The sequence below is a fragment of the Rhagoletis zephyria genome, unplaced genomic scaffold (assembly GCF_001687245.7).
Source record: "Rhagoletis zephyria isolate East Lansing unplaced genomic scaffold, Rhagoletis_zephyria_1.1 Rzeph_scaffold_00393, whole genome shotgun sequence".
Lineage (NCBI taxonomy): Eukaryota > Metazoa > Arthropoda > Insecta > Diptera > Tephritidae > Rhagoletis > Rhagoletis zephyria.
Window position 1 is genome coordinate 39,366 of NW_016157477.1, and position 13,190 is coordinate 52,555.

Sequence of the window (13,190 nt, forward strand, 5' to 3'; positions counted from 1 at the left end):
TGTAATTTTTCTCAATAATGATCGTTTTTAATATTGTTTTATTGTTGTAATATCAGGTTTTATTGTTGTTTTATTGTTGTAATATCAGGTCTTTTAACATAGAAATCATTAATAAAAAAAGTTACTTTTTTATCTCTCCGGGTTGTAAAGAGTTTTAGAGCGCGCCAAACCAGTCACGGCGCTCAGTCGCGTCTTCGTTCACTTGCGCGAATTAAAACAACATACCGTGATTGCAAATTTTTACAAAATTGTCATTTTAACTCGCTATATCTCAGACATTTGAGTACCGATCGATTTGAAATTTTCACACAAACTATTCCAAAGAATTTAAGTTTAACAGCGCTTCTTAATAATGATTTTTTTTTAAATTCAAAATATGGATGTGTTATAAATTTCGAAGAATTTTTTTTGTTTTAATAAGAGCGTGTCAAACGGGGCAATATTTCCAACTTCTCACGCAATTCGCTGTCAAATTGAGAAAGAGAAATTTTATTTTGATGTGTGAACAGCCAGAAAGGCCAATCTGTCACATTTCGAAAACTAGTTTTAGAAATAAAATTTGCTTGTAATGCACTAGCAATCTGCAATTCGTCTTTCGGAAAAAAAAACCTCTTTCGAAAGACACTTTATATGCAAGGTGTGACTGCTCATGCAAGTGCTTTCTGAAATTACACTATTTGACAGCCTTTTCAAAATATATTGCATTGCCACGTCTGGACGTCTCTATACAGTATCTAAAACGAATATCTAAGGAAGTTTTTGCGAAAGTTTCAGATAGGGCATTTTTGCACCAAATTCTGAAATTGGGCATTCTTCAATCTAATAATAAGGAGTTTTCAAAAAGTTTTCTGAGACAGGGCGTTTTCGAACTGGCTGCCGAGATATGTCGATCTTCCACTTGGCCGTCGATATGTACATACATATCGTCGTTTAAAGTGCAAAACCGCCTACCGTCGTTTACAAAACCGCGTAACTGACATTTGTGCCAAAAATTAGACTATATACTGCAAAATAACATCATAGTTACGATACCGCTGATCAAGAGAGCATACATTTTTAATCTCTCCTGTAAAATCTTGGTGACCTTACATAAAATGAAAATTATTATTTCAAATAATACTAATCAACAAATTTTGAACTTTTGATTTTATCTGAGATAAGGCTAGCCATTTCTAATAGATTTTGAGCAGCTAAACGCGAATCTCAACTCAGAATAGGTCTATCACGTCGTCAGGTTTCTTAAATATCGTAAGCAAAAATTGTGAAATGTTCTGCTTTGGCATTATTTTGAGAATTCGAGCATGGTCGAGTCGGTTTTGTTTCTCTGGAAACTATACAAAGGACTTTAAAGAATAAGGCTAATCACAATCCGGGGGCAAATGAAACGGTTGATTTGGTAGCAAGCATATAATTTGCAAATACAAGACCATATACACCGGCTGATGATAACACTTAATATCCCTTGTTCCTTCCAAATTCTCGATTGAAAAATATGAATTTTCAGGGTAGGATATTCCATGATAAAAATATAGTAAGGTAGAACCGCTGACGTTTCCAAACATTTTAATTTTTAAATTTACCCTGCAAACCATTTTTTCAGAGTATTCTGCATTGTAAAGAAATTTTAAGGAATTCGTTAAGATTTAATTCGATTTTTTGCCGAATTTTCTAAAATAAAATAAATTACGCACACTTCCATTCTTTTACGAAATTTCGGAAGAAAATCTGTGAAGCAACGAAATTAATGCTGCTATGTGAAGAATATCTTTCAGAATTTTTCAAGAAGTTTCTTTATTTTTCGTACAGAAATTTCTTTACGAGTTCGTGTCAACCACTTCATATAATTTTCTTTGAAAATTCGTAAAAAAATCGTTACAGAAATGAGATACTCTTAAAGATTTCCTTAAGATTTCGGGAACTTTGGTTTGCAGGGTACTCACAAACTCACACACACATTTTCATTTTCAATCTCAAGCAACAACAATTTCGAACAATTTCAATTTTTTATTTTCAATTTTATATGATTTTAAAATGCTGGCAAACTTCAAAAAAAATAATCATGGCCGACAAATTGAGAGAACGGTTCTACCTTGCTATGTTTTTATCATGGGATATTCAAAAGAATTGGCTTCATACAGCAATTCTGAGCTGAGAGTCGAGTTGAGTGACTTAAAATCTATTAGCAATCACTAGCCTTATCTAATATCGAGCCCTAACCGCCAAAATAACGTAAGCGACATTTTTTCAAAATTTTCTTTTCGGCATCTACCAACATGTCGCTTACGTTATTTTGGCGGTTAGGGTTCGATATGTAATTTTCATGTCCACCAAAAAACTTTAAAATCTACGCACATTTCTTAAAAAAATACATACACATCGAGCCCTAACCGCCAAAAAAATGTGAGCGTAATTTTTTTTTCAAAATATTATTTTTGATGCAGAATTGCATCTGGATGCTCTAGGGGCATTTCTGCACTAAAAAGAAAATGTTAGAACAATACGTTTTTTGGCGGTTAAGGCTCGACAGTTTTATAGCTTTGAAATCGTCAATTGTTTTAGAATATGTGCCTAATTTTTCTTCCAAGGCAAACATTTTTAATGAAAATACGTTTGCCCTAATGTGCAAAAAAAAAAAAACTACTCAAAAATAAAACTCACCCATTGTCCAATCGCAGCATAGATCACTAGGAAATAACATCAACCACAGATTTAGGTAAATGAGATAACTAAAGGTGAGCTGCCTGGTTGGTGTCGACGCCGCAGAAGCTGGATTGTCGAAACGTGTGAAGACCGGAAGTTGCGAGCCCATCACGTAAACACGACCGATCAAAAGTGCAGCCGTAATACAGATAATAAAACACAAGCGTCGCAACAAACTGCCATTCCAAAGCCCGTTAGCTCCTAAACGACTATATTCGTCGGGCGACGACGATGCACTGGTTGCTGAGGCTGCGGTACCTTTAGCTGCATGCTGCGGTGTTAGAATATGTGTTCGGTCCTCGAAAAAGCGTTGCACACACAACCAAATTTCACGTGGGCGCACCTGCTGCACAACGAACAACTCGTAAGCAGCACAAATAGCCGCTATGGTGATGCCTTGCTCCTTGCACAGCATGGAAGCCAGTAAGCTACTGCCAAAACTGCAACACAACACCGACCAGCGAGTGCAACGATTCTTTAAAAAAGGCTGTTGTTGCTGCTGCAAATGCCGACGTTGAACTAGGGGCGATACTTCAACAGCGCTTGTATACGAGAGAAATGCGCCCAGAAAAAATATAGAAGAGAGTAGCTCAGCACGCCCTACCACACCGGTAACAGCCTCTGTATGTATGGGATGGACAGCAAACAACAGTGCCGCCAAGAAGCTACAAGTGTTTACGCGCAAACCATTACAATGCAGGGGAGCAGCCGCTACTCCCCCAGCGCCGGCGCAATGCAGTAGTAACAGTCTGCACACGCGGCGCCACAACAGACACACAACAATGTGTAGCATTACATTTACAATGTGATAGCCATATGGTTGTAGTTCGTGCAGCCAATAGTTGAAACGAAAAGTAAGCACAGTGAGCGGGCGATACGATTTGTGCGATTGCTCTTTGCGCATTGGTGTACCCCAGAAGTCGTTAAGAAAAATATTACCAAGCGGTGTATACGGACGTAAATCCTTGTTGTCGCGTACGGCGCTAATATCATCGAAGACCAGTTCACATTGCGCGCTATTCCAGTAACATAACACGCATGCTAAGACGATGGTGAGAAACTGTAGAAGATTCGAGCTACTGCTGCTGCTCGGGCTGTTAGACGGGCTGCATGCAGCCACTCTCGTCTGTGGATGGACACCGCAAGAGCTGCCGTTCGTGCCGTTACTGCGCATCTTTTCGCTGTTACCATTATAGCATGTTACTCCGTATGCTGACATTATAACATAAGACTTCGTTTTAGACTTTCTCTTTTTGTGCTTATGGGCTACAATCAAATGTGTTGAAAGGTGTGTATGTAACAGTTTTATGCGAGTTTTTATTTCTCGGTTTACTTCTTTTTTTATGAAAAATATTTTGCTGATCAGCTGTTTCTTAATCAGCACTCAATATCCAATTATTAGCAGCTCTGGCTTTGCTCTTTTACTCTATTTTTGCAGTGGTAGCTGTTGTATCCTTAAACATACATATGTTTACGTATGTACATATATGTCATTTATGTACATATACAAACCTGCAAATGTAAGTAGTTGTAACTAAGTTGGAGTATGGTTACATTTTTTTTACATCTATATCTTGCTATTGTATCTGCCGAATTCTTAGTTTTGCAATGTGTATACATTCACAAATGTGTACATTGACAACATTAATCTGTCGTTTAAAATTGCTCCAAGAGTGCCAGGTAATAAATTGTTGGATGAGCGACAAGTCTTGACCTTTGTGCTTATATCCAATTACGCTTTGATTACAATTGCAGCAGAGTTAATTAGAGTAGTATAGGCGATCTGTAAGCTGAATATTTCAAAACATACTTTAAAAATAGTTCAGCCATTTGGAAAAATGTATATAAATGAATATGTAGTTGAAAGTACCTTGATATAAAGTCGACGTTTTACTAGGTGAATACACGCACCATTTGGTTTATGCATTTTTTTTAAATGCAGTTTTAAACAGCCAGTTATGTTGACGATGACGCGATTATAGGCTAGGAAGAGCAGGTTTAAAAATCGGTCTTTTCTATTTACACACTTTATTATTAGATGGTATAGTTAATCGAAGAATTGCTACGCGTTCAAATGCAATATTTTGTGAAATTTGTGTATACTGTATATGAGGATTATGAAAATCTTCTGAAAACCAGTGTTAGAAACCTGAGGAACCTGAAAAGGAAAATAATTAGATTTTTCACGTAATTGAAGTAAAAAACAGAGTGCGCACTAAATTATTGGCACAAGGAATTTTTCACAATATATGCAAAGTTCTTTACTTAAATTTTTCTCTGTTAATTTTTTATAAAAATGTTGGTCGCATGCACTACAAAATTAAAAACCTAAAAATAAAATCTTTGTGCAAAACGCTAGAAAATTGAATAAACTTTCATACATGTTTTCCACTTTTTAATCAGATTTTCTACAAAATTTTTATGTATGTAGTTTTAAAGCCGATTTAATTTTAGTATAGCAAGTGAAAGTTTGAAGATGGTAGAAAATCGCGTTGATTTTTGACAATTTTTTTTCAAGCAGTTCCTTTCATGGAAAGTATATTCAGACAATTCNGTTTGAAGATGGTAGAAAATCGCGTTGATTTTTGACAATTTTTTTTCAAGTAGTTCCTTTCATGAAAAGTATATTCAGACAATTCTTTTTTTTTTTGTTTTTTGAAGAAACTGCGAAATAAAAAATTATAGTTTAAAAAACTAAAACCTCCCTATTATAATTGCCATTCGTATTGTCATCAGGTATGTAACTTGAGATTAGAAATCGCTGCACCTTTTAGGCGCATCAATATTACCAAGGCGAATTAATAAATATAAGGCGATAGCAGGAGTACAAAAATAAAAATTTACATGTATTTTGTTTTTGCTTAGGCGGTATAAACTGTCAAAATCTGTAAGAGTGTGTGTAGAAATTCAAACAAAATTTTTCAATTTGATATCAGAAGCCGTGCGGCGAAGCACATACACAAAATCAGCTGAGCTAGTAACACCACCTTATATAAATTCGCCTTGAATATTACATAGTTACATCCCGAGCTAATAAAAGGAAGGTAAAAATGATAAGAATCAACGCGATTTTCTAGCAACTTCAATTGCACATTGTTACACTAAAATTGAATGACTTAAAACCACACACTTGAATATTTTTCGAAAAACTAATTAGAAAGTTGCAAACTTGTATGCAAATTTATTCACCCTCATTGCGCGAGCCGTGTCGAATGCAAGTCGTTTTTCGAGAGTCGAATCGTATCGAAAATTTCACGTCATTGCCTAAAATTTCCACTCGACTAGTTTATTAAAACGAAAAAACTTGGCAGCACTGTATAGTTTTCGACGATTTTCGTCGTTTATTTTTTTCAGAACGATAGTAGGCAATGCCAATGTTGTCGTGTCATACAATTTAGTCTAGTTTACGACTTACGCAATGAGACTGATTAAATTGCGTAAGTTTAGAGATTTAATTTTCACTTTTTTCGATATAGTATGAAGCAGCTTCTCATAAAAATACAATCGCCGTTCGGAGTCGCCGTAAAACTGTGGGTTGTTGTTGTTGTTGTAGCAGCATACAAATTCCCCAAAGACTTTTTGGGGAGTGTTGCTGGAGTGACAGTCCTTGGCCAGATATAAATCTGGGTCGTTCCGGTTACGTAGACCCGACTGTCGTGTTGTAGCAGTAAAACTGTGGGTTGTTGTTGTTGTTGTTGTAGCGGCTACAACAACCCCGCCCAGATCGGTTGGTATCTCAGTCGTTGTCGTCAAGTTCCACTAACGGCAACCCTAGGAAGCGTGCAGCTTCTGCGGGGTTTGCCCATAAGGACAAGGTCGTTAGGGATGTCGGGTTTGCCGGGCATGCGAAGAGATGTTTCGAGTCATGTGGGGTCTCTCCGCATGCCGGACATTCATTAGGCACATCCTCCTGTNGTAGCAGCATACAAATTCCCCAAAGACTTTTTGGGGAGTGTTGCTGGAGTGACAGTCCTTGGCCAGATATAAATCTGGGTCGTTCCGGTTACGTAGACCCGACTGTCGTGTTGTAGCAGTAAAACTGCGGGTCCCTCCCGTTGGTGTGACAACATCAAGGCGCACGCCACCAATCGGAGGAGAAGCTCCGCCAAAAACTTACATATGTGTAAGCGCCAATCTATTAATATTATTGGCAGTGTCTACACACACGCGCCACGGTAACTTTTACCATAGACGTGGATTATGTGTTGCCGAAGAAGTGGGGCAGAACTTCTTTATGCGTAGGCGGCCTTTGGCCGAGCTTAGGGATTATAACCTTTACTAACAATTCTCCTTTCTGTGTTGCCGGAGAAGTGGGACAGAACTTCTTTCTGCGTAGGCGGTCTGGTCGCGCTTAGGGATTATAACCCTTACTACTCAGGATGTTCCTTTCTGTGTTGCCGGAGAAGTGGGACAGAACTTCTTTCGGTGTAATTTTTACCGTGGATATACGGTAAAAGTTACCGTGGCACGTGTAAGTAGACACTCCCAATATTATTATTATGAACTGTATTTTTATAAAAAAATGGCAAAAAAATTTAAATAAACAATTTTGCATATAAATATTGTGAAAAATTCTTTGTGTACTTAACATTATGGAATAATCTAGAATTTCTAGCTAAGAAAATTATAAATGCTTACCATTCCCCTGCGAAAAATGTTTACTAAGGGAAAGCAATCACAAACGACTTAACATACAGACATTGCACCCAGAACATACCAATGTATACATCATCTTAAATAACACATTTACGCCTTTACTTACTTTAATTTGTATTAATAGAGAATTTCACAAGACAAAATTTTGTGAATTTATCTATTATATCTATTTAGAAATTTTGTAATAAAGCCGCATAGAATTTTTCGTGCACAACAAAAGTAACTTTACATTTACTGTCCCGAATACCGACTGCCCGACGCCTCTCTATGCATAGAATTTCAGACAGCTCAGGGTGGCTGCATCCTACAAAATGCATATGTATGTAGATATGCGCCCTTCCCCAGCTATTACTGTTCCACCAGGAAGTGGGTGTGAAGTAACGCCACAGTAACAGCTATAGCGATAATTTACAAGCAACTCGTTAGTACATTTAAGGTATGTACATAGAAAAAACAATGCAATCCAGTACTTACCTTTAGGTTTGCATTGTGCACGGTAAAGCCCAAGTTTGTATTAGGAGTATAGCGTACATTGCCCTTTGATGCAGGACATAACGATATCAGCAAAAAGTCAAAACTTGCAGTCAAAACCTATATCATATCAGATATTTCTGCATTAGTTTGTTTTTGTTACAACGCGGCAGGAGGCAGCGCCAAAATTACTACACCAGCTAGTACTCGGGAGCAGCTGGCGCTCTACAATGTTGCACTCAATGTCATCGATTTTACTAAACACAGTCAACGGCATATCAACTTAGCGAGCACCCGAGACTGCCAGTTTTATTGCGTTTGCGAAATACAAGAACAACTGATAAAAGCTTTTTTCGGTCTTGTTTCCGGTTGCACGAACAAGCCGGTTTTCTGCAAACCTCGTGTAGTTGCCTCATTTCTCATCTTTACAGACGCCCTAGTGCTGAGCAACAATGTTGGGCGACCGAGTTTCCCAGTTTCAGAGCAAAAGTGCACATACAATTTCTAGTATATACAAATATACTTTTATTTTGGAAATTTTATGCAGCACATGCTCCATAACATGTGGTTTAATGCACTTTCACTCGGAACGGAACCGCAATCGAAAATATTCCGTTGATGCTATCAACGTCCACGAGGAGCCAACAATTGGCTCTCCCGTTATTCTCTAGGCTCCATGTGGGTATGCGCGACACGTGCTCGAAACCAGCAAATTTCTGCACAACTGGTGAGAATATCAAATTCCATGTTGCATCCTGTATTTTTTTCAGTTGATTTCTTAACAGCCCGCTTGAACATTGTAAAGTTACTTTGACCGATATAATGGGAACTAACCCCTCACATGCGCTTATTCTGTTCACTCTTTACACCTTTTCGGCGCGAAACTTATTACAGTTTTAACTGCGACCATTTTGTATGCAAGCTCATTTGTATTGGTAACAAAAAAAGTTAACGGATATGAAGAGATTTGCTATTCGCATACCAATGCTCCGGTCATAGAATTTTNGGCGCGAAACTTATTACAGTTTTAACTGCGACCATTTTGTATGCAAGCTCCTTTGTATTGGTAACAAAAAAAGTTAACGGATATGAAGAGATTTGCTATTCGCATACCAATGCTCCGGTCATAGAATTTGCAATTCTCTCAACTATCTCCAAAAATCATGCATGTTGAGCACCTTTGCCCCATTCTTTTTTGTCCTTGTGTGCTTCAGCTTTACAACAAAACAACAAATTCAATTTTACATCACCACATGCAATCTGGGAAAAATACTTATCGAATTTTTTCACGTATTAGTACACAAATGCCTATCTACTTTTACTTACCTTCTTAAAATTCAACTTAAGCCCGCATTTAATAATACTTGTATCTACTTTTAAAGCAGTTAAATGCAAAGAATCCTGTATTTTTCAGTACTAGGGCTTTTATTTGCTGCAATTTACATTTTTTCCTTTTCACTTCTATTGCCGTCGCTCTACTTTCTTCATCTACTTTGTAGCAAATCGCTTTGGCGTCGACGTCGCTGCTATCAACATCGTCGCTGCCGCCATAGTTCCTGCAGCCACTGCTACTGTTATTACCAGCAACATTGTTGTTTTTTGATGCACAGAGATTTACTTATTTTGCAGATTCGTGAACCCACAGCTGTGTGAAATTTTTTAAATTCATAATTCGTGCTTCAACCGAAGATAATTTCTAATTACAACAACGACTTTTTAACTATATTGCACTAAATTAAAATTCATTTAGACTGCAATTCGCGTTTTGCACGTTTTAATTATTTGACAGGTCGTTTCTGCCTTTTCTTTTGCGCTAAAAATTCGCATTTTATTTTTAAAGCAGCTGGCAGCACAATTTTTAGTGATGCCAGATGGTTAAAACTCAATTTATCATACCAAAGGAAGTTATCCAAAGAACGTAAAACTAAACAAAGAACGTAATAGATTTACGTTCTTTCTTGAGAAAAAGCGACAACTCGTTACTTTGAAAATGTACTGCTACCAAAGAACGTAAATCTATAAGAAGAGACAACGCGCTGAGGTGTGGCGAGTGAGTCTAGAAGGTTTGCAAGAGGAATTTGCGTCCGTTTTGAAATCAAGTTCTGTAAATGAATTCACCGCAAATTTGGTTTTGCGGCGACAAAGAAAGCAAGAAAAAGCGATTGGTTATTGAAATAAAGAGATAAAATAACAAAAAAGATGGCCGCGACTCTTTTTGTTTGTTTGCCATCGGCATTTAACATGCGCAAGTGCACAGTTTCTCTCTTTTGTAATTTTGAACAAATGTATGGAAATTAAATTCACGCGCTATGTAAGAGCTGTACAAACTTCCTCTTTAATATGGAAGTTGAGAAGTTGTAATTTATGAATGGCATATCCCTTTTAATTAACAAACAAAATAATAAATTGAACATTTAAAATGAATAAATAATTTGTGCAAATGTACTCATTCGATTTCCCTCCTAATACCTTGGTTGTAATGCACGGGGCGAATCGTAACAAATCGCGGCGAATTCGTAAGGATCTATTGATTTTAGATGTTTCCGTTTTACATTGCGTTCAAGTGCATTATAATCGTTTGAATTGATTGCCCATACAATAGATAATGGGCCTCCGCACACTGGACTGCTCAGTCCGCCTAAATCCGGTTTTGTTGGGATAAGAGGGGGAAGAGAGCTTGAGTTTACCTCGCTCATTTCAGTCCGCGAGAATCGCGGATTGACCGTGGACTGACGCGCACACATAGACCACGTGTTTCTATTTCATTTTGTTTGCATGTGCCACATGCACTAACACAATCATGCGTAGTTCATGTATACAAAACTGAAACCTGTTTTCGGCCAACTGCCCAGTCCAGTGTGCGTTCGAGTGGTGGACTGCTCAGTCCGACTGAGCAAGCTAGTGTGCTCAGGCCCAATTAAGTGACAATTCACTCCGTTCCGCTACTTCCATTCTAATCCAGACATAAAATACATATCGTCACCTGAAATGCAAAAAGGCGTAAGAACAACGTAACTGAAATGTAAAAAGTCGTGACTAATAATTTTCTTTTTAGTAAAATGATGTGCGAGTTTTTATACGATGAAATATGATGGACATATCAATCAAAAAGTGAATTTTGAATTTTCATTAGTTTCGTCTTTTTGCATATCAGCGACGATGTTTGTTGCGGTTTTTTTTGCATTTCAGGTGACGATATGTATGATATGTGTTCATGCAAATATACGTATGTACATATACGCATATGCGACTAAAATACAGCAATAACAATTTAATTCATAAACGCATGCTCATATTCTTCACGCTCAAACTCTTTCATTCATAAATTCAATAGCCATACATCTCCCCGCAAACTCATTGCCTACAACCGCAATTTCTGCGCGAGGGCCACAAAATTATAAAATGTAAAATTGAAGAAATCACAGCCAGTCAAATGAAAGGTTGCAACTCCGCAGTAAAATCTGAGAAAGTTTGCAAAAATAACTTATCCCCAGCTTAGCCATTATTTCTCTAAACTTCTAAATCGCAGTGCTCCTTCCAACTTTTAAATTATTACTTAGCTGATTAAGATTTTATTTTAATAAAAAACAAAATAAACATACATTTTTTGCACAAATGGCTCCTGATATTTTGATGTAAACTCCATACTTCTAAAATCGCATACATAAGTGGTTTTACAACAAATGTAATTTGGCAACATGGTTTACGTAGATTTACGTTCTTTGGCGGCACATTTTCAAAGTAACGAGTTTTCGCTTATTATACATTTACGTTCTTTGTTATAGATTTACGTTCTTTGATTAAGGTTCTTTGGTGAAAGGGGCCTAATGTTGTGAATTTGTAAATTATAGTACTCTGGCAACATTCGTGAATAAACTGGTGAAAGTTTGACATTTCGCACGGCATACAAATTTGGAGAAAAGAGGTTAGCTAAGTAAATAACGCAAACGAGTGGATTTATTTATCGCACATATCTAAGTTAATTGCTAACATTATTTATAAAGTATTATGTCAACAGAGGATTTCTATTTACGATACTACGTCGGCCACAAAGGCAAGTTCGGTCATGAATTTCTGGAGTTCGAGTTCCGGCCGGATGGTAAATTGCGGTATGCCAACAATTCTAACTACAAAAACGATACAATGATCCGCAAAGAAGCCTTTGTACATCAGTCTGTAATGGAAGAGTTAAAAAGAATAATATTAGATTCTGAAATTATGGCTGAAGATGATTCACCCTGGCCACCACCGGATCGTGTGGGCAGACAGGTTAGTGAATGAAAACTGAAATATCAATAGCATGCACCTAACATAAATTATGCTCTTAGGAATTGGAAATTGTCATTGGTGATGAACATATATCCTTCACTACCTCGAAGACAGGATCTCTTGTCGATGTAAACCGGTCAAAAGATCCGGAAGGTCTACGTTGCTTTTACTATTTGGTCCAAGATTTAAAGTGCTTGGTGTTTTCATTAATTGGACTGCACTTCAAAATTAAGCCAATATAATAATTTAATTTAGTAGCATCATTTATACACACATACATATTTAACTTCCCATTTTGTAAAGGCAAAATAATTTGCTTTTATCTGAATTGAAATTGAAGTATAAATAAATCATTCAAATTCTTGTTTTACAATTAACTTTCATGGTCCACCTTCGTATGCAAATTAGGTGCTGTATATGTTGTTCTTGTTGTAACAGTATACAAATTCCCCAAAGAGTTTTGAGGTGTGTTCCTTGGCCAGATATAAATCTGTGTCTTTGCGGTTATGTAGACCCACAGACTGCCGTAGGAACGTGCTGTGTAGGTGTTGATTGATTGTTATTGTTGTAACATTATATTATAAACGTTTACAAAAATCTTTAGAGAATGCTGCTGAATTGAGATCCTTAATACTAGCTAGTTTGTTAATCATTGTAAATATATAAATCCAGGTTGTTGCGAATATTCGCGGGGCACCGAAATTGCGCATATGGAAACTGTGCATTTAGACATTATTTCGAATTCAACCGAATCTGTGCATGTATGCTTTATTTCGGTTTTTACCATATGCATTATTTCGGTTTTAAACCGAAACTGTGCATGTATGCATTACTTCGTTTTTTTATACCCGAGCGCACTTGTGCACAAGGGTATATTAATTTTGTTCACATAACGGTTGTTTGTAACAGCCAAAACGAATCGAGATAGATATAGACAAATGTATACATAAATGATCAGGATGAAAAAAGAAATCGATTAAGCCATGTCTGTCTGTCCGTCCGTCTGTCCGTCTGTCCGTCTGTCCGTCTGTCCGTGTACACGATAACTCGAGCAAAAATTGAGATATCTCAACGAAATTTGGTATGTAGGTTTC

The 13,190-nt window shown here is 37.1% G+C and overlaps 2 protein-coding genes across 3 annotated transcripts in view; one reads left to right on the plus strand and one right to left on the minus strand.

Moving 5' to 3' along the window:
• Tmtc3 (Transmembrane O-mannosyltransferase targeting cadherins 3) overlaps positions 1–9,599 on the minus strand; it is a 28,045-nt gene extending 18,446 nt beyond the window's left edge. The window contains exons 1-4 of the mRNA XM_017611298.1: positions 9,154–9,599; positions 4,571–4,858; positions 4,213–4,490; positions 2,659–4,154 (exon numbers count right to left, since the gene is read on the minus strand). Of these exons, the coding sequence (XP_017466787.1) occupies positions 2,659–3,919 (1,261 nt within the window). The 5' untranslated portion in view covers positions 3,920–4,154; positions 4,213–4,490; positions 4,571–4,858; positions 9,154–9,599. The remainder of the gene's footprint in view (positions 1–2,658; positions 4,155–4,212; positions 4,491–4,570; positions 4,859–9,153) is intronic.
• Positions 9,600–11,658: 2,059 nt separating this feature from the next.
• Positions 11,659–12,466, plus strand: mago (mago, exon junction complex subunit). 2 transcript variants are annotated; one of them, XM_017611319.1, is made up of 3 exons: positions 11,659–11,761; positions 11,832–12,096; positions 12,156–12,466. In XM_017611319.1, exons 2-3 carry the CDS (start codon positions 11,836–11,838, stop codon positions 12,336–12,338), a joined length of 444 nt encoding a protein of 147 aa, XP_017466808.1. In that variant the 5' UTR covers positions 11,659–11,761; positions 11,832–11,835; the 3' UTR covers positions 12,339–12,466. The 2 variants fall into 2 exon arrangements, with proteins under 2 accessions (XP_017466808.1, XP_017466809.1); XM_017611320.1 differs by having other exon boundaries at positions 11,679–11,752.
• Positions 12,467–13,190: the final 724 nt, after the last annotated feature.

Bases quoted from the DNA above. Each gene is read 5' to 3' on its own strand.
- mago (XM_017611319.1), top strand. From the start codon at position 11,836: ATGTCAACAGAGGATTTCTATTTACGATACTACGTCGGCCACAAAGGC. The intron at 12,097-12,155 runs GTTAGTGAATGA...TTATGCTCTTAG, and splicing joins CGGATCGTGTGGGCAGACAG to GAATTGGAAATTGTCATTGG.